The following is a 20,008-nucleotide window of genomic DNA, read 5'->3' as shown; positions in this document are numbered from 1 at the left end:
TTGAGATTTACTCCGTTCAAACCGTTTCACATCTTTCCCTTATGGCTCCTTACTATCAAGACTGTTTGTAATCGGTATCACCTCAGCACAGGTCTCAGTGAGCTTCCGGCTCTGTTTTAATGTGCCATACCACCTTCTTCCCAGACTAACTGGTTCTGTGTACTCTGACATCTTTTCTGCCTAAAGTTGTGACGCTGTCCACGTTGGTCAAACCATCACTCTGCCGGTGTTATATGCTTTGCTTCACCCCTCTAAGGATGAGGCGATACCCATTATTTGTAACCTAAGATAGCGCTGAGCTTCACCATAGATCGTACCAAAGCACACCGGCTGGACAATAAGCTCTTTGTGGGGTTCGCTGGTGTGAAAAAAGACAAAGCGGTGCGGAAGATAATTATCTCCTGCTGGACCATGCTCTGCATTGCAATATGCTACGCATTGTCCAAAAACGAGCCTCTGGAAGAACTAGATGCCAAGCTACCAGGGTCAAAGCTGCTACCATTGCGTTGGCACGCAAAGTCCCTGCCCTAGACATATGCCAGACTGCTACATGGACGTCCCTCCATGTGTTCATGAAGCACTATTGTTTGGTCAGTTAGGTCTGCAAAGGAGGGCATTTTGCCTGCTTGGTGCTGCAAGACTTTCTGGTTTGAATTCATTCACAGATTGCCTCCAATAGGTACTGCTTTGGTATCTGTTCAGAAAGTGAGGAATGTGCAGCTAGAAGAGTCTATTAGAAGAGCAAGTCACTTAACTTCAGTAATGCTTCTTCTGGTAGACATGGAAAGAATATCTAGCCACAGATTCCTCACCCATCCGCCCCGTTTTATGATTAGACTATATCCATTAACCCAAGTCTAGGACTCTGCACACTACTCACAGCCAATTCTTTCTTGGGTCTGTGTCTGAGGGTACCTACATGGGCCCTAGACATAATTTTCAGAGCGATTGATAGCGTGCCAGGATACTACTGAAAAGTATTTGGATCCAGTCTGACTCTTTGGGAATATTCAAAATGTGAGGAATCTAGAGGTCTCGAAGAAGCAGCAGGTCATTTCCAAAAGACAAGTCTCCTGGAGATTTAATATATCGCAACTGTTCATTTCATAAGGGATTTGAAATTCAGACTAAAATCCGCCATGTATTTTCACCTTAAGGAATAGTTGGAAGAGCTTCCTGATGCAATCTGTGTGAGATTCTTCTCATAATTCTTATGGGCTTGTTCGTCGTATGTAAGCAAGGCAGTCCATAATTTAGTTATCGAATGTGGCGATCTACTACAAATATGAATTATACTGTAAAACACCTTTGTGTTGACCCGTTTGGAAGAAATCGAAATGTGAGCCCCACCCCTGCTTTACTGTGCGTTAAGTCTTGACAGGAAGTCGGAGTTCAAAATAGAACATACAGATTCAGGGGGACAGTATTAAGAGAAGGCACAGATAATTATCTTGTTTCCAAAATCTGATTGTACTAAAAAGATTGCGAAACTCAGCAGTGGGAGAGCGTCAAAGAACATACTCCACTGCGATGTAACAGTTAGAAAAACATAGTTTTTCTTAGAAAGCCCTCACCCACCAAGGTTGCCCCTTGGTGGCATGCTTCATCATTGGGGTTCATCCCGATCCGCTGCGGATTTAGGCATGCGGAAGCACTTGGAAAAGATGTCTATGATGAAGACAGATTAGGTGAGGGGATTGGGAAGTGAGTGATAAAGAGGATTAAAAATATCTCACTAGTAGGACCCTTACGTTTATTCCTTCCTCTAGTCGGTATGTTTAAAATCAGGAGGTTTTGGTTGAAGAAGCTGTCTACAATGTGTCTATTTCTTCAAATCAGTCAACATGTTTCAGGCCTTAACCCGTATTGGCTCTTCGTCAGGACCTATAGGAAACCAGTTCCTATTGGTACCACTCCTTACAGCCCCTTAATAGGAACACAATCAATGGCATGCCATGTGTGATTCACATAAGATACTTACGATTCGTAATAAAGTAACCTGAAACGTCATTCCGTATTTTATTGACTCTGTACTAGTGCGTCGTGGTCTTGAGGGGAGGAGGGGTCCTGTTGTCACACCTTTGTCAAGCCCGTCCTCGGCCTTTTGTGCCTGACTTGATCCCCAGAGACCGCATTGGCAAAAAGCTCCAATCTAAAGGTAACTTACTTTAAATCTTCCTTCCCTTCCTGCCCAAGTAGAGTTAGACGCAATGGTAGCGAGGCAAAAGTGTTTTCAATAGGTGAACTAGAACGTGCTTTATTACAAGATACACTGCTATGTGATTAGTGCTTGGAGTAGGAAAGAAAAGGTTGTGCTTAATATACTTTCAACGAAATTTTTAGAATGACTAATGAGGTTAACCTTTAGATCCAAGTTCTCTTCCAAAGAATGTGCCTTCTAAAACTGAAACAATCTTGATGAGTCAGTCGGCAGCTTGTGGTCAGTGCCAGCATTACAAATGCCTGAACAATAAGGTTGTCCACAATCAGTTGTATTGCAGTCTTAATGCCACTGGCGTGTTTTTTTTTGTTTTTACTCTAGCGAAAACGTAACTGTTATGTCTTTGAAGGAGTCCAGGCTCTGTTAGGCTCATCTGCCATTTAATGGTTTTAACCCTGTTTGTTGTGAGTAATATGATAAAAATCTGGTATTAGCCGCGAGCAATCCCTGCCTAGCACACCTTCCGATGTCATGTTGCACTCTACTATGTCTTTGTTCTTTTCTAAAAGACAGAGGACCTGTGTGCAATTTTCTTTTGTAGTTCATGACCGTTAAGTAATGTGTATGGTTTGCTTCCCTGTCTACTAAACTGTTAGTACTAAAGATTTTTACCCTGATGTGCTTTGGGTTCTCCATCTTTGAAAGCTGATATTCTTGCTTGTGGTCACAATGTGGCTCGATCTGGCTTTAAAGCACACAGCTCTTGCTTCTAGCCCATTTTAAGCAAGCCAAGTGTACCCCTGTTCTTGTTTGTTTCGCTAATTTTGAGCACTTGTACGGTTCGGTGCTTCAGTGCCCATTTTGCATCGATTGAGTCATAAACAAGCTACAGATACCAAATAGGTTGATTAACTTATCTAGTTGGGGCTTGAGCTATTAGAGAATCAGGAGACATTGCATCAAGGTACTTCATAAGCTTCTAAACTATAGATTTCTCCAGTTCATCTGTTCTAGCTCTCCATTGGGCATAGTCCATTGCGGTACCTCTGCATTGGTTAAAGCTGTTTATTGTATAGCAGAAAGGTGTTTTTTGTGTGTGTTTTTTGTGTGTGTTTTTTTTAAAGTGGGAGCGAAATTGTGGATAGGAGGCCAGTGTTTTTGTTTCCTGATAAGGCCTGTTTTCTCATAGGTTAGGTTCCCCAGACATATTTGTATTCTTTGAAGAAAACATCTATGTTGTCTGTATAAGTTCTGGTCTGCTTACAGGTCAGTCTCTGAGCATTGAGGCACTAAAGTTTGTTTCTTGTTCTAGATCCATGAATCACCCTCTGTCGCTCATAAATATTGATTGCTGTCTGTCAGGGAACATATGACTGTCAAAATGATATCCCTGGACACCGAGCAGTTTCTCTTTAATAATCATGTTTACTAGGGAGGTGTTGTAGTTGTTTGATAGTACCATCTGATATTATGCCCCTGCTTCTTCAAAAAGGGTATGGTAAAAGTGTGATGAACCGTTTAGAGTCAACTGTAAGTTGTGTAGGAACTTGTCTAAGATTGAAACATCCTGTAATGCTCGCTACATAATCTTAGTTGAATGATGGATGCTTTACTCTTGTGTAATTTTTTTTGTAGCCGCACACCACTATGCTTGTGATTGGAACTTGTAGCAGGATTATGGTTATCATTGTGGTTCTGCTGGAGGAAAGAGATAAAACGATTTGCTTAGCGCTACCCTATTTTCCAGATCACATCTGACCTGTATCACAGGTTCCGATAACCTTTTACTCTCCTCCCTTTCTTTGTGTCTCGAAATGCATCAACCTAATAATTTGGCAATTAACCTAGAAACTTTAGCTTTGGCATGGATGCCTTTTTCGTCTACTCTCCTCATTTCTGAACCAGAGCAGGGGCGTGGCTCAAGGCGGTAGCAGCCAGAGGGTAAAGTCTCAGTGACTTTTATGATGTAAATTTTTCCAATGCACTGATATATCGTGGCACTTCGATTTCTGTAAAGGATGTGTCACTTCCAAAAGATCCTCTAAGTTGTAAATCATTTGGAATAGGAACCAAAATCTACAACCCGTGGCACTGTGAATGAAGTCTGCCCTATAGTGTTCAATCTAATATTTAGGAAGGTATTGATTATCCCATTTGCCTAAGGGAGCTAGGGATACCATCCAAGGACAGACCCAGGATGCTAGTACTACCAATGTGCATGGAGCAGCGTGTGGTAGAGGGCGTTTCATACAAAACGAAAACAATTCATTACAATCAAATTTCATTTACAGTATTTGAGACGTCAGGTTGTCTGTCCCCGCTTAGAACCCCTTTGTTCTCAGTGCGTCTGTCTAGAACTTAATGCTGGTTCTTTTGTTTGGTGTAGTGAGGTTGAATCTCCTTCGTTAACTTGCCATGTGTTAGGCCTTTGAGGTGGGAGCAGCTGTGCTAGGGAGTATGCATCTACATTGCTTTGAGCTATTTTTACTGGCCATCTATGAAACACGCACTCAACCACCACATCTCCCACTTTCTTCTTTTTCCTATGGTTTCAGTGACTGAATTTGCTTTAACAGACAAACATTGAGGTTGGTCTGTTAGAGCAAATACAGGCCTTGTACTTCGTGTTGAATGGCACTAGAGCTCCCTAAATGCATCTCACAGGTGCAGCGGCAGCTTGAGGTAAGGTACGGTCTCAAGCCACCATTAAGGTAAGCTATGTACATTGTGTTGCTGCAGTTCTATTTTTAATAGTGCATGAGATTCTGATGGTTGGGAAAACTGGGTCATTTCGCACTGCTGCATGGTTGATGGCTCCAGCTTTGACTAATGTGAAGGCTGAGCATACCATAATCGCTGCGTCCTTGTAAGCTGTAGTTTGAAGTGAATCATTGAAAGTCCTTTACTTTAAACAGTAACTTGATTTGGGTTTCTCCACAGGCAGGCACAGTTTGGTATAATGCCTTTTTCTGCACTAGTGAGAAGTGAATTCTCTCTGTGCCACACAGGGTACCAATGCGACTTTGCAAATGTTGTGCCAAATATTGCATCTTACTTCTTGCTCGTGTTGCCCTTTTCCATTCTGTGAGCCTTGTGTATCATTGCCGGTTTCACTGCTGCTGTTGGCTCGGGAGATTGCTGTCCACAGCTATTGAGTTCCTTTTGTCTTCATCCACCCCTTTCCTTTCTTGCAGTTTGCAGACATTTCTGCTCGATGGGAATTGCCTAGAGACGCTTCCGGAAGAACTTGAGACTATGCATCAGCTCGGTTACTTGGGCCTCTCTTTTAACGAGTTCACGGACGTCCCAGTGGTGCTGGAGAACCTGACTTCCATGGACAAACTATGCATGGCGGGGAACTCTATGGACACGCTCCGGCTCCAATCCTTGAGGAGAATGCCACACATTAAACATGTGGACTTAAGGTACATATTTACATGGCTAAAGCCTCGGATCTCTCGAGACATTTCACCCTAGCTTTACTGTTACTTAACATGGTGGCATATTTAGTGTCATTGCTTGGTAAAGGAATTTGATGGCGAAGTGCATGTTCCATATTTCTAGAGATGCTTAAAGCTTCACTAAATCGAGAAATGATGTTTTAAAATGGTTGCTTCTGATGGTGACAGAACTTGGATGTGTTTATCCGTACTGGTTTACTGAGAGTAATTTTTCTCTGTCTTCTCAGTTCAGTATAATTTTCAGGTTGTTGAACGTTGAAGAACCTAATGCACATATTCACAGCATAACTGTTATTTATTTACACCACGTTGAGGACTGTGGAAGCAAATATTTGCCTTGAAATAAGCAGAAAGGGCAAAAACAATCTTTCAGCTCGTCCCGTACGTAAAAAAGTAAACACCATTCCAAGTTCTTCTGCTGATTCCCGTTGAGCACAATTGGGAAACTCTGAAGTTTGCTACCTTTTAATCTTTTCTACAATGGTTGTGTTGTCTTGGTGTGATGGAGACGCCGTCCAAGATTTGAAAGGCAGATTGCATTCTTGGGTATTTGTATCATGCAAGAAAAACTGGCACCAGAAGGCTAGGTTAGACTAGACTTCTGTTTTAACTTCTCTTGACATCGGGTATCCGCAAAATGAGTACATTTCTGTATAATTTTCCATTTCATTGCTGGCTCATTTACATTGAGCCCATTAATTGCATTCTTTAGTTGTCTGTTGCCTCTGCACAGAGGGATACCTCATATCCTTCTGTTTTGTTTTGCCTTTCTCTACTCAAAGGCCAGTGTCCCACATTGCTGTGTTTTTTTTAGGTTGGAAATTAGCCAAGACCTTTTGATGTATGTTACTAAAATTATGTATATCATATGCTTACATGAACTCTAAGTTAGCCCTCTACTTCCATTGGTCTGTCTCCATTGATCTTTCCTCCTTTCATTCTTGCGTATCCAGTACACTTTCTTGTGACCCTTGTGACACCCTCACCTGTCTGTCCTGCCTCCCTTCACTTACTCACCCCTCTCACTAACTTTCTTTCATTTGCCACTGTTGCAGCTTCCGCCACTTCCTAGGTTTTGCACACCAGCTGACATAGAAACAAGATTTGCTGACGCTGCCCTTTACTATAAATACAGTGCAAGTTCTGTCTGTGTACCGCTTTTTATATGCTTTGGGCTGCTGCCACGGTTGTCCCTTCCTTGTTGTCAAGTGGTTTGAAAAACAATTATCCTTTTTGACAAAGTAACATATTTTCCTTGTTCACGTTTTAAAAAGTATATGCTAGATTTAAATCCACTTTTCATTTATATATTGCTTATTTATGCCCCTGAGTTAATGATCCTGTAACAGCAACGCAGTCAAAAGGGGATAGCTTTGATGCCACTAGGTGACTAGATGCCTCCACCTATAATGGCAGGTAGAGTACGGAATATTACAAGGTTCACAGAAGGAGAGTACACTTCTACTTAAATAATAACTATTTCTTGAGTTAGTGATAAATAATTGAAAACATTAATAAGGTAGACAGTGGTGAAGCTAGCTGAGCTTTACAGGAGACTCTGAGTGTAGTGAGCTATGAGGGAAAGGGTGGGGCTGGCATGGGGAGAAGGAGAATGCAAAGAAACTGATGGAGTTAAGATGTGAAGGAGATATTTATTGCAGTCATTTTAATGATAAATTACTCTCAAAACATTGTGTGGGGCAACATGGAAGAACTAGGTTTAAATCTACCAGTAAATGGCAATACCTTCCGGGACTACGACAGAGTTGGAAGGCAGAGTGTCTGTTGTGCAGGAGGATGCTGCAGCAGGATGCGCATACATTGCAGCGTCCTGGTATACATAGCACACACCATGAGCATGAAACAGAGGAAGCGGACGGCTATTTACAAAGTAATCCGAGTTCTGATAGATACATCTGCCGTGTGGATTCCTCACCTTGTGAATATCCCCCTGCGTCAGCAACATTCGGAAATTCTTTTTGTAGCTTCGCGCCGACGTGGACTCGGACGTCACAGAGGCACGGCATCGCTCGCGACTCCGCTGACGTCACCGACGCCTACAATAGGCCCACGCCGGCGTGATGACATCAGTTCCCTTTTTTCCGCGTCGTCGACACTAACGGTTTTCTGGGATCATCTGTAGCCTTTACTGTAACTGTGTTACTATCTAAATTTCTAGTATCTTTGTCTTCTCGTTTTCATCATGACCTCGAAGAAGACCGGGTTTAAAGCTTGCGGAGAATGTAACAAAATAATGTCCATTACAGATCCGCATGAATGCTGTTTGTGGTGTCTGAGCTCCGACCACGACGTCGAGGACTGCCAGTCCTGCAAGAAGATGACACCAAAGGCCCTCCGGGAGAGAGAAGCAAAACTTCTGGTTGCTAAGTTTAAAGAAGGAAAAGAAAAGAAGAAGTCAAGATCGCGAACTCGTCGTTCGAAGTCAAGATCTCAATCGAGGTCGCGGTCGGATTCGTCCTCTGCCCATGCTTCAAGGTCTTCTAGAAAGAAGCATAAAAAGAGAACCCATGAATCCCGACATCGATCGAGGAAAGAGTCGGGTTCCAAGCCGAAGTCACAAGTGAAACTGATCGAGAAAGTAGTTTCGTCGGCTTCGGAGGATCGCGATGTCGAGGTTGAGGTGTTGCATGCAAACTCACCGAGTTCACCGAACCAGAAGAGTGTTCCATCTCCGGACCCATCCCATCCTTCAGGTCGGGAGGATGAAGGTGAGGAGGAGGAGGTTGGTGAGGGTGGAGCTCTGATACCCGAAGGTGGTACGACTCCGGTACACCACCCCGAAGAAGAGGTTTACGTCGTTTCGACTCCACGCCCTCAAGAGCAACCTTGGGGGTTCATACCCAGCCTTCTCGGCTCCAGGTCAGGACCCTTCGCATTTCCTGAATGCGATGTTCGGAATTTATTCAAGGGCTATGTATCCCTCTGGGGCTCCTACTGCTCCTATGGGTCCTATGGCATATGGTTTGGGTGTTCCTCATTCCTATGCACCTGCGCCCTTTATGCCTTTTATGCCGGCTCCGGCGCCGCATTGGCATTATCCGACTCGGTGAGGCCTTCGACACCGAAGCCATCGACGCCGAGATCGATGACTCCGATTCCTTCGACTCCAGTTCCATCAACTATGATGCCGAACCCTGAGCGACGTCGTGAATCCCTCCCTCGTCCGACGTCGAGTTCGACGCCGGCTCCGGCTCCGTCGGAGTCGATTGCGGATCCGATGGCTTCAAATGTGAAGCTAAGATCTAGGCGTGAAGCCCAAAGATTGATGGAAGAGGAAAGATATAAAGAGGAAAATCTGGAGGAGGGCGAGCTTCAGGATTCTGAGGACCCTTTTGAGGACCTATCTGTAGCTAGTGGCCTTGAACTGTCACCTGAATGGGACCTTGTTTCGGTTTCTAATGAACCCTCAAAAGATGTGACACCTTATCATGTGGTGATAAAGAAAGCTGCAAATTTATTGAACATTTCTCTACCATCTGCAGAGTTTAAATCTAATCTGCTCACGGAGGTCCTTCACTCTCCTTCTTCAGTGACTGAACCTTTACTACCTTTTAATGATGCCTTAAAGGAACCAATTTTAGAAATTTGGAAAAATCCTGTATCAGCTCCTGCGGTATCTAGAGCTGTGGCTAGGAGGTATAGAGCAGCTCCTGAAGACCCAGAATTTTTAACATCTCATCCTCTACCTGAGAGTTTAGTGGTGCAGGCTGCCTGTTCCAAGAGATCTACGGGTGCGTTTCCGCAGGTCCCAGCGGAAAAGGAGTCTAGAAAGCAGGATCAGGCTGCTAAGAAGGTCTTTTCTTCTGCCAGTATGGCTTTAAAATCCACAAATGCAACCTGCTTAATGGGGCGTTATATCAATGCTCTTATGGACACTGTGAAATAATTGGTACCCAAGATACCTGAAGAGGATAGGAAAGACTTTCAGGAGGTAATTTCTGATACTCAAGCTGCAGCAAGACAGGTTATCCAAAGTGGATTGGACATGACTGATTCTGTGGCAAGGATCATGGGTTCTTCAGTTGCGACAAGGAGAGCCGCATGGCTTAAATCTAGTGAGTTTTCCACTGATGTCCAAGCTGCATTGATGGATCTTCCTTTTGACGGGTCTGGATTGTTTGGGAAGAAGGCAGACACTGCATTGGAACGCTTTAAAGATAGCAGAGCAACGGCAAAGTCGTTGGGCCTTCAGACCAGGGGCACTTTTGTAAGACGTTCAAGAGGATTTGGCAGATCTTCTTTTCGAAACTATAAATCAACCCAACAGCAGCCACAGCAGCAGCAGAACACTTTATACAGAGCTTATAGAGGCAAACAAAGGGCCCGAGCTCGGGGCCGTAATGTTTCCTCCTCTTCCTCCTCTTCCCCATCCCAGCCCCGAGCCACAGCAGCAAGGCAGCCCTAGATCCACCATTCTGGATCATGTGGGCCCAGTGGGGGGGCCGGCTTACCCATTTTCTACAAGTTTGGGAATTGATGACATCGGATCTTTGGGTTCTCAATCTTGTGGAGAATGGGTATGCGCTTCCTTTCCAGGAGTTCCCTCCCAATTACTCTCCTTGCCAAGGTTATTGTTCGGAGGACCACCTGCTTCTCCTGCAAGAAGAAGTCCTGGCTTTGTTTCGAAAAGGTGCGATAGAGGTGGTTCCGGAGCAGGAGAGGGGTCAGGGATGCTACTCCCGGTACTTCCTGATCCCCAAAAAGGATGGCAGGCTTCGGCCAATTCTGGATCTCAGGATCTTGAACCTTTACCTGAAACAGGAAAAGTTCAAGATGCTCACTCTTGCACAGGTTCTTCAAGCGCTGCTGGAAGAAGATTGGATGGTGTTGATCGACTTGCAAGATGCGTATTTTCATATTCCCATCTTGAAGTCGCACAGAAAGTATCTCCGTTTTACGGTTGGGTCGCAACATTACCAGTTTGCGGTCCTCCCGTTTGGTCTTACTACTGCGCCTCGAGTCTTCACCAAGGTGATGGCGGTGGTGGCAGCACATCTCAGGAGGTCGGGGATACATGTATCTGGACGACTGGTTGATCAAAGCGGAGTCGCCGGAGAAGGTGCTCCATCATCTGCAAGAGACAACTCAGTTGTTACACAGGTTGGGTTTTTCGATAAATGTACCCAAATCTCACCTGGTGCCCTCCCAGCGCAACCTGTTCATAGGTGCGGTACTGGACACTACTGTGTGTCTTGCATTCCCTCCTCCTCAAAGGATTTGCGACATACAGGAGATGATTCCTTTGTTCTACAATGGAGCGGTCGTTCCAGTCCTGAAGGTTCTTCGCCTGCTCGGTCTGATGGCTTCTTGCATTCTGTTGGTCAACCATGCACGCTGGCACATGAGGGCACTCCAGTGGTGCCTCCGCAGGCAGTGGTATCAGCACAATGGAGATCTCAGGGAGTCTGTGAGGATCTCCAGAGAAACTGCAGCGGATCTGACTTGGTGGAGCGTGGAAGGCAATCTGTCACAGGGAAAGCCTTTTCAACTTCCTCCATCGGTGGCCACAGTAATAACTGATGCATCCACTCTAGGGTGGGGTGCTCATCTGGGGGACCTGGAGGTCAAGGGTCTTTGGTCTCCAGAGGAAAGGTTGCTTCACATCAACCTTCTGGAATTACGGGCAATACGTCTGGCGCTCAAGGCCTTCCTCCCTCCCTTCCCTTCGCGGTCGGTCGATTCAAGTCCTGACGGACAACACGACCGCGATGTGGTATGTCAACGAGCAGGGAGGAGTGGGGTCGCAGTGTCTCTGCAAAGAGGCTCTGCGTCTCTGGTCCTGGGTTCACGACCACCAGATTTGTCTGATGGCAAATCATCTGGCCGGAGTTCTAAACGTGCGAGCGGACAGTCTCAGTCGGCAGTTCTCGGCCGACCACGAGTGGAGGCTTCACCCAGAGGTGGTTCGTCATGTCTTTCGGACGTGGGGGACTCCTCAGGTAGACCTGTTCGCTACTCGCGAGAACGCTCACTGCCTGTCATTCTGCAGTCTCCAGTATCCGATGCAAGGAGCCTTGGGGGACGCGTTTCAGTTGAGTTGGAGCTTGCAACTCCTTTATGCGTTTCCTCCCATACCTTTGATTCCTCGGGTTCTGAGGAAAATTCGCCAAGACCGGGCCCAAGTTATATTGATTGCCCCGGATTGGCCAAGAAGGGTGTGGTACTCAGACCTTCTCCACCTCTCCTCTCACCCGCCGCTCCGTCTCCCTCACAGGGCAAACCTCCTCTCTCAGATGGAGGGGCAGGTTCTACACCCCCACCTCCAGACCTTACACCTTCATGCCTGGAGATTGAACGGGGCAACCTGAGTTCTTTTTCCCTCCCGCCTGATGTGGTGGATGTCATCTTGTCAGCCAGGCGTGACTCCACTAAGTCCATCTATTCTTATAGGTGGTCAAAATTTGTCACTTGGTGTGGGGAGAAATCTATAGACCCTTTGAAAGCCCATTGGTCTGATGTTCTCCAGTTTGCCCTTTCTCTGGCGCAACAGGGTCTTGCCGTTGCTACAGTGAAGGGCTATCTTTCAGCGCTGTCGGCATTTCTCTGTTTGCCTGATCAGCCTTCTCTTTTCAAATCTCCTGTGGTTTTAAGATTTTTGAAGGGCCTCACAAATAAGTTCCCTCCTACTCCTTTTATTGTTCCTCATTGGGATTTGAATCTTGTGTTGACCTATTTGATGGTTTCTCCCTTCGAACCCTTGCACAAGTGTCCCTTGAGGCTTCTTTCTTTTAAAACGGTTCTCTTGGTTGCAATCACCTCGGCAAGGAGGGTGAGTGAGCTTCAAGCTCTTAGTTCCAAGCCCCCATTCTTGTCCATTCATGCTGAAAGAATGGTTCTTAGGACCAGGGCTGCTTTTCTGCCTAAGGTGGTAACTCCCTTCCATCTAGGACAGTCCATTACCCATCCTACCTTCTATCCTCCCCCACACCCTTCCAAGGAGGAGAAGAGGCTTCATCGCTTGGACCCAAAGAGAGCTGTTAGTTTCTATCTTGATAGGACTAAAGACTATCGTATTGACGATCAGCTCTTCGTGGGTTTTGCTGGCTGCAAGAAGGGCAGAGCGGTGCACAAGTGCACACGTTCCAGATGGATAATCCTGTGCATTAAGATTTGCTACTCTCTGGCGGGTAAGGACCCTCCTGAGGGTATTAGAGCACATTCAACTAGAGCAAAGTCTGCAACATCTGCTTTGTCTAGAGGTGTTCCAATTGAGGACATTTGCAGAGCGGCGACTTGGACCTCCCTCCACACTTTTGCGAAGCATTACTGCTTGGATACCGAGGTGAGGAGGGACGGTCATTTCGCGCGTTCTGTCCTCTAAGATTTCCTGGTATAGCGGAGTGGACACCCTCCTCCAGGAGTGGGGATTGCTGTGGGACTCTATTCACAAGGTGAGGAATCCACACGGCAGATGTATCTATCAGAAGAACAAGTTACTTACCTTCGGTAACGCTTTTTCTGGTAGATACAATATCTGCCTGTGGATTCCTCACTGACCCACCCGCCTCCCCGTTGTCCACTCTTCTATACCAGTGTTTCTGTTATATATTTATTTTGTTGTAAAATGTTTTATTGCATTTGCTTCACACTGTGTGTGTTACCTTGATATTGGTATTGTGTATACTGTGTATATGTCTACTGTCATTGGTCCGTCCGTGTGCCTCGATGGCACGGAAAAAAGGGCGGAACTGATGTCATCACGCCGGCGTGGGCCTATTGTAGGCGTCGGTGACGTCAGCGGAGTCGCGAGCGATGCCGTGCCTCTGTGACGTCCGAGTCCACGTCGGCGCGAAGCTACAAAAAGAATTTCCGAATGTTGCTGACGAAGGGGGATATTCACAAGGTGAGGAATCCACAGGCAGATATTGTATCTACCAGAAAAAGCGTTACCGAAGGTAAGTAACTTGTTCAATAGTGTTTTTGTTGGAGAGACTGAAGGGAAGCAACACTGAGAATTGTTTAGAAACTTGGATGAAGTAGTTTGTAGCATTGTAAGACCCCATTTTTCCTTGTGATAGAAACTGCACACCACTCCTGGTGTGAAAATTCCACAAGGAATAATTTTGAAAGTAAGAAATCACAATGGTTTTAATTTAGATAAATCAATAGTATTAGCCTAAAAATAACTAATGATGTTCTAATTTGATCTAACGGCACGTGTGTGTTTCAGACGTGCAGCCAGTACATAAATAAGTCCAGTCATTTGTTAAGGTTAATGGGAGTAAGTGCGAGTTACAAATTAAACACATTATTGCTGTGAGGAAACTAGGTGTATTATATGGTGTGGTTGTGTAACCTCACTGTGTAAGACACTAGCAACCCCTTTAGAACCAGTCAGGGTTTGTTTGTTGAATCATAGTTCAACCCTAGGTAGCTTTTGCTCTGATCATTCAAGTTTATATAAAGGAGCAAATGTAAAGCATTTAAACAACACCGACCCAATTGATGAAAAAAATTAGACACTTAAGAAATCTGACACCAATTTATAAAAATAGAGTGGATTTTTATTTAATTTTAGACACCAAAAAGAAAAAAGATCCCACTGGAGGTTTCTGAAGATACTATATTTACAAGGTATAATTAATCACAGCTTTTTACTTAACCACGAACAAGCATTTGCAAGTTCACCGAATTTCAAGAAAAACTTGTGTATCAACACAGTTAGTCTGAGTTACTTTAGCCAACCAACTCCAGCAGGGAGGCAGTCAGGGGGAGCAGCAAGGTCCACAGAAACTGTTACCTCCTTGAGAAGAGCTGTCTTCAGTTCAAGCATCAGTGGCTCCTTGCCACTGACTTCTATGGAGTGGTCCCGATGCAAGGGACACAGGATGCTGAAGATGCTCTGCGGTTGATGGGGGGTCTTCTGGGGCTACTCCTCGGTCCGCGGGCTTGGTGATGCAATCTTGACCACAGGGGTCGGCGTCCTCAAAGTTCTTTCGAGCGTGGATGAAGTCCGTTCACCCAGTACAGCAGTTTCATTGGTGGTTGCCTTTTGGGCAATTTAGCTGCATTCCAATGAACCCCCTTCCCCGGGTCCAGCAGACTCAGGGGCATCATTTGAGCATCTGGTCCTGGTCCCTTGGGCTGCATGGCAGCAACGAGCAGGTCCAGGAATCTTGGCTACCAACTCACACCAGCAGGCTTCTTCTGCTGTTGTGGTTCTGTGTTGCAAATAGTTCAACCAACAGACCCTTGGAGTATCTTGCTTCGGCTGGGCTCAGGAGTCCACTTCTCCACAAGCAGAACACAGCAGGCACAGTCCTTTTCTTTGCAGGTGCAGTCCATGTTGATGCAGCCTCTCTCTATTCAGTCCTCTTCTCCAATCCGACTAGATCTGAGTTCTGGGTGCCAGGAGTTCCTTTTTATGCTTAGAAAATCCCATTCTGAGAAGCTCGTAGTCACTAACCAATGGGTAACTCTTCCTGATGACTACTTCCAGTGAAGCCGGCCATCTGGCTTTCCAAGAAGGCTCCATTCTGCCTACTCCCAGTATGGCAGAACCCCTCTTCCGGTGTGCAAAGCTCCATAGCCCAAATCAGAGATGTGGCTAAAAAGGGATCTACTCGCCCCTGAAAATTCTGTTTGACATCTGGCTTCACCGCTCTCTCCCTAGTGCTAGCCTTTCTGCCTAAAGAATAGAGCTGCCCCTCTCCCAAGTGTTTGCCATTTTCCCTTCAGAAGCAACTTTCCCTTCCAAGCTTGCCTTTTGGGCCAACTCCCATGCGACTTCCTACAGTCTTCTGTTGTGTCCTTTCCTGGAAGTCATTTACAGGTCTCCAAGGAGGGCTAAAAGCGGTCTAGGGGACAGACCCCGTTTGCAATCATGAATTGGCACAGGAAACTTTGAGCAACAAAGTGGCAACATTTTAAAAATGGCACAACACAACATATTGCATACATTTTGACTTCAGGACCAAGTTGGGCTTAATGTAACTAGTTGTTTCATACTTTACAGTGCTAACTTTTGTTGTCCTAGTCCAGTTTAGCAGGGCTGAGGTGTCAACCTGCACTTGCCAACTACTAGCTTTTTCCTCCGTAGAAATGACAATTGCAAGTTTTTACTGTTGCTTTTTAATGTACAGCACCCTCCCTTTGGTCGCAATAGTCCTATCTTAGGAGGGTGACTTATATTTAAATATATAAAGGGCTTTGCCATTGTTTGAAGTGGCAACATTGAGTGAGCGGTTTAAAACTGCTCTTCCAGTCTGCAGTGGCGGTGCTTAATTTGAGCTGGTAGTTTCCGGTGCTAGGCCCGGCAATTTATTGTTGACTTAGGCACTTGTAAAAGTCTGCCGCATGGTGGCTTTGTTTGGCTAATTTAGAACAGTCCATTATTAATCTAATATACGTTAAAAGTGACTATTACCTGCCACCCAAGCCATTCTTCTAGCTTTCGGGGCCTAGAATAGTTCGAATTGTCACCCTTGTAGGAGTATGATGGTTAGCATTTTGTGATGTTACTATCATTAGCAGCATGGCAAGCTACAGTGGCCTCCTGGGGAGAACCATGGCATTTTTTTATTTTGTGTATAAATTGAGCAATGCTGGGAGCCATGTTTTACCTTTGTCTCATCTAGGGTGGCACAACAGTGCTGCAGTACCTAGGCCGACCATCTACTTGCAGGTCCTGAGTACCACATACTAGGGACTTACAAGTAAGGTAGTTTATGCCAATTGGGTAGAAGCCAATCAAGCACGCATATTTTAAGTTCAAGGCACTGATACTGAGGTCTTTTTCGCAGGCCTCAGTGCACAATGAGTAGCCAAAAAGCAGCATCCGTCCAAAACGTTAGGGGTGACTATACAAAATGAGACATTTCCTTACACTTGCCCAGAAGATCATGTAATGTCTCCTTTGAGGCCTTTGGATTGGGTAGCATTGAAACCTGGGGAGCTAAGATATCCAAGGATGGACATGGGGTTGCTCAAGGAGGGGTCAGGTGGGATCTCATAAGAGTCATCTTCGAAGTTTAACCCCTTCCATGCCCCTGGCTGTCTGCTCTCGTCAAATCTGCCCCGCGGCGAAGCGGTTAAGACTAAGAGGGGAATGAAAAGACAGTGCAGGAAGAGATATGGTGTTATTTAGTGTCTAAAATATTTAGCTGTAATAAATGCATGTGAACCAAAGCAGGTCTGGAAGGATAATCGTGAAGTGCAAAATAACATTTAATATTTCAGAAGAGTGTTTCGTGAAGGTATAGCTGGATCTTCATGGTCAGACCCTCACACTGAAGTTTATTCTGCTTTATAAAATATTTGGGCTACCAAATTTGTATAGTCTTCGTTTAGGTTACAATGTTGAGGCAACAGGTACCTCTGTGTAAGAAACCAATTGAGATGGGGCAGAGCAAACAAAGTTACTGTAGTGTGGGTAAAAGTAAATTTGGACTGTTTCCATGAGGCACAGGGTCAAGGCTGATTTGCATATAGCTGGGTCTGCACTGAGGTGGTGGAGTGAGCTAAAGGATGATGATGGATTCAACCCAGATCTGTGACTGGGGGTGAGTGTCTGAAAAGTTACAGTGCTCCGTCCATCATCTACTTGTGTTTAAGATGTATATTTACCCATACTCCCTGGCGTGTATATTGTTTGAGCCTAAGATGAAGAAGTGCAGTGGTGTTGCCTTTTCACACTGTAATCTGAGATTCCTTATTCCAAAAAGACTTTTCTTCTGAGAACCGAATGTCCATTCTGAGAAAGACCTTGTATACTTAAATGATAGCTGCAGAATTTTCAAGATTAGGAGGAAAATGATTGAGGAGCGGAGTATTAGTAAACTCCATGAACTTATACTTGGGAATCTTGTAAAGGGCCCCGGAGGAGGCAACGTGTTAGACTACAAACATCAAAAGGTGTTATAATTAGACGTCCTGGAAAGGGTGAGGAAGCTTGAGGTGGCCCTCGAACAGTAATTCAGTAAACACTAAGGCCTGCAATACCAGCAGCCAGGTTAATTGTGCTATGTGTACTTACTGCGGTTACCGCACATATCGCAGTTATGGGCTTAGTGATAACAGCTGGTCACACCTGCCGATTTTTATCAGTCAAGGTAGTGGACATTCCAAATATTTTACTGGAACATGTGGATTTTGGTACAATAAGGGCCAAAATCTGAATGTTATTCTTCAAAATGTCATAAAAGGGTGGTAATTATTACACACAGTAAATTCAGTCTCATTTTTTCCAGGTGCAAAACATATCACATTTACATGGCTGCTCCTAGTGAGGGCCTTAAAATGGAAAATAGACTACCAAATTATTTTAAGCAGTTATGGATATCAGTGAGTGAGCTTAATAAGGAGGTTTGTAATTGAGCTATTTATGTAAGCAGTAATGAGAGTAAACCTGGATATATTGAAAGCAGAGGGTAGAAATAGTGCAAACAATTGCAAAATGCAATCCGAGAAAGTCAGGAAGGTCTCTGTCGCTGTGAGTTTTGAGTGCAGTATTTATCGAATGTGAATGATGTTGCATGAAGGCAGAGAAATAGCAACTAGAGTGTAGTTAATTGTAAGAGATCCACAATAGGCCTTAAAAGTCATTACTCGCAAACAATCAAGCTACTACCTCAAGGGACCTCCAATTGGTCAATTTCTTTTGTTAAAATGTTGGAGGAGGTCATAGCATAAACCTTAACTCATCTGCTCTATATGTGGAGATTGATGTGAAGTACTTTGACCAATGTGGTTTTACCTCCAAAAGGTCTATCTGACTAATTTTAAGAAGGCTTCAGAATTCTGTTGCACAGGGAGGACCATAAAGTCAGACACACAGAGGTAGTTTGACGTGAAAGAAGAATTTCTGTTTTCTGTAAAACTAGAACCACATTCTAGAAAGGATGTATCATGTATGCTCCAGCTGGAAAACGATGCAAGACGACAACACCCCTCCTCTGTGCACACAACGCTCTTGCCCAATCAGCACTGCTACAACTGTAGCATTAACATCTGTGAAGTTAAAGGGTATGAGTGAAATATTCAGAAGGCACTTAAAAGTTAAGCTACCAACCCCAAATGGGTTTCTGAGAGCCATGGGTATAAACAAGTTACTCTTTGTAAGCAAAAGCAGAATGGGGTGTGTGTGTAGTGAGTGCAGTTGTATTTTTTTCCACTTGTTTTTAAAGACTTGAAATGTATTAAAGGAATTAATGGTAGAAAAACATCTTTATTTGGGTAATGATTTGGAAGTGTATAAAAACTATAAAACTATTTTTTACCAAGGTCTGTTTTATTTCACTAAGAATGAACAGAATAAAGGAATTATTGGTGGATGGTACCGATGCCCTGCCTCATGTGACCCACTTGGATGTTCGGGACAACGAGCTCAATGAGCTGGATGCAACAGCAATGGACAGTCTTGAAGTGCTCCACTGTGAGAGAAATAGACTACCTTCTCTGAAGATCAGCGGATGTTCTCTAAAATCTCTTTATGCCTCTTCCAACGGTAAGATCTTGACCCACATGAACCATACCTTTCTGAAATAGTGTGCTGAAAATTTAAAAAATGTCTAATTTGTAGATGTGCAATCTTCATGCACAGTTTTTTTTTTTATAAATTCAGTTTGTTTAAAATGAAGAAAGGTGTGGCTGACACAACCAGACCTATCAAAATGAATAAGTAAGGTTTCAAAGTCAGTCTTACTAGTTCTTTGTGGAATGACTGCTATTTTCCGTTGTGCATTTACTTTTGCAATTCCGATTATACTTGCCAGAATATAGTACTTACGGTCTAAGTTTAACTGCTGTATTGTGCTGTAGAAGGTATAAGTTTATGTGCTTTGTTTAGATCATAATGCAATATTGTACTGTGTCAAGGTCTGCGTACATTGCGGAAATACACTTGATGACACATCGGTACATTTATTACATGTGCAGGCGCCGTTGAGGCTGCTTCTGTAGATGACTGTTAAATTATTGTGGTGCCCCAAAATGTGTTTGTAACTATAAAACTCAATAAAGAACTATAAAAAAAAAACTGGTAACAGCACCTTGATGATTTTGAGTAATATATTCCACGTCCTTCAAATTGGTCATGTTTGTAAATTCATTACTAGACCTGCCACCTGAACTGTGGCTTTTTACTGTTTGTGAAGGAAATAGCAACATTTTAATTTTTCTGATACAAATGTCAGTAAAAACAGAAAATTACAACATTAAATTTGACAATAATTGAAGTATTCATGTTCAAGGTAATTATTTTTTCAGTACAATAAAATTAAGCACTCTTTATTACCAGGTTCCTCATAAATAAGCTATTCCAATAGCCTCTTTGCCTCACTGCAGGGCGAATATATAGTCCGTCATAAGTCACCTTCATCGTTCTAATGCGTGCTTGCTTGAAGAAAGACTGGATATTTCTTTTTTA

General features: G+C 44.2%; 1 protein-coding gene across 2 annotated transcripts in view; it reads left to right on the top strand.

Annotated features, from left to right (window-relative positions):
- The window catches only part of PHLPP1 (PH domain and leucine rich repeat protein phosphatase 1), a 651,577-nt gene that overhangs the window by 392,589 nt on the left and 238,980 nt on the right, over positions 1–20,008 (top strand). For both annotated transcript variants that reach the window (XM_078687772.1, XM_078687773.1), the window contains exons 6-7: positions 5,356–5,586; positions 18,885–19,087. In XM_078687772.1, the coding sequence (XP_078543898.1) occupies positions 5,356–5,586; positions 18,885–19,087 (434 nt within the window). The remainder of the gene's footprint in view (positions 1–5,355; positions 5,587–18,884; positions 19,088–20,008) is intronic.

The sequence above is a fragment of the Lissotriton helveticus genome, chromosome 4_1, assembly GCF_964261635.1.
Source record: "Lissotriton helveticus chromosome 4_1, aLisHel1.1, whole genome shotgun sequence".
Classification (NCBI taxonomy): domain Eukaryota; kingdom Metazoa; phylum Chordata; class Amphibia; order Caudata; family Salamandridae; genus Lissotriton; species Lissotriton helveticus.
This window is presented reverse-complemented; position numbering and strand designations above follow the sequence as displayed.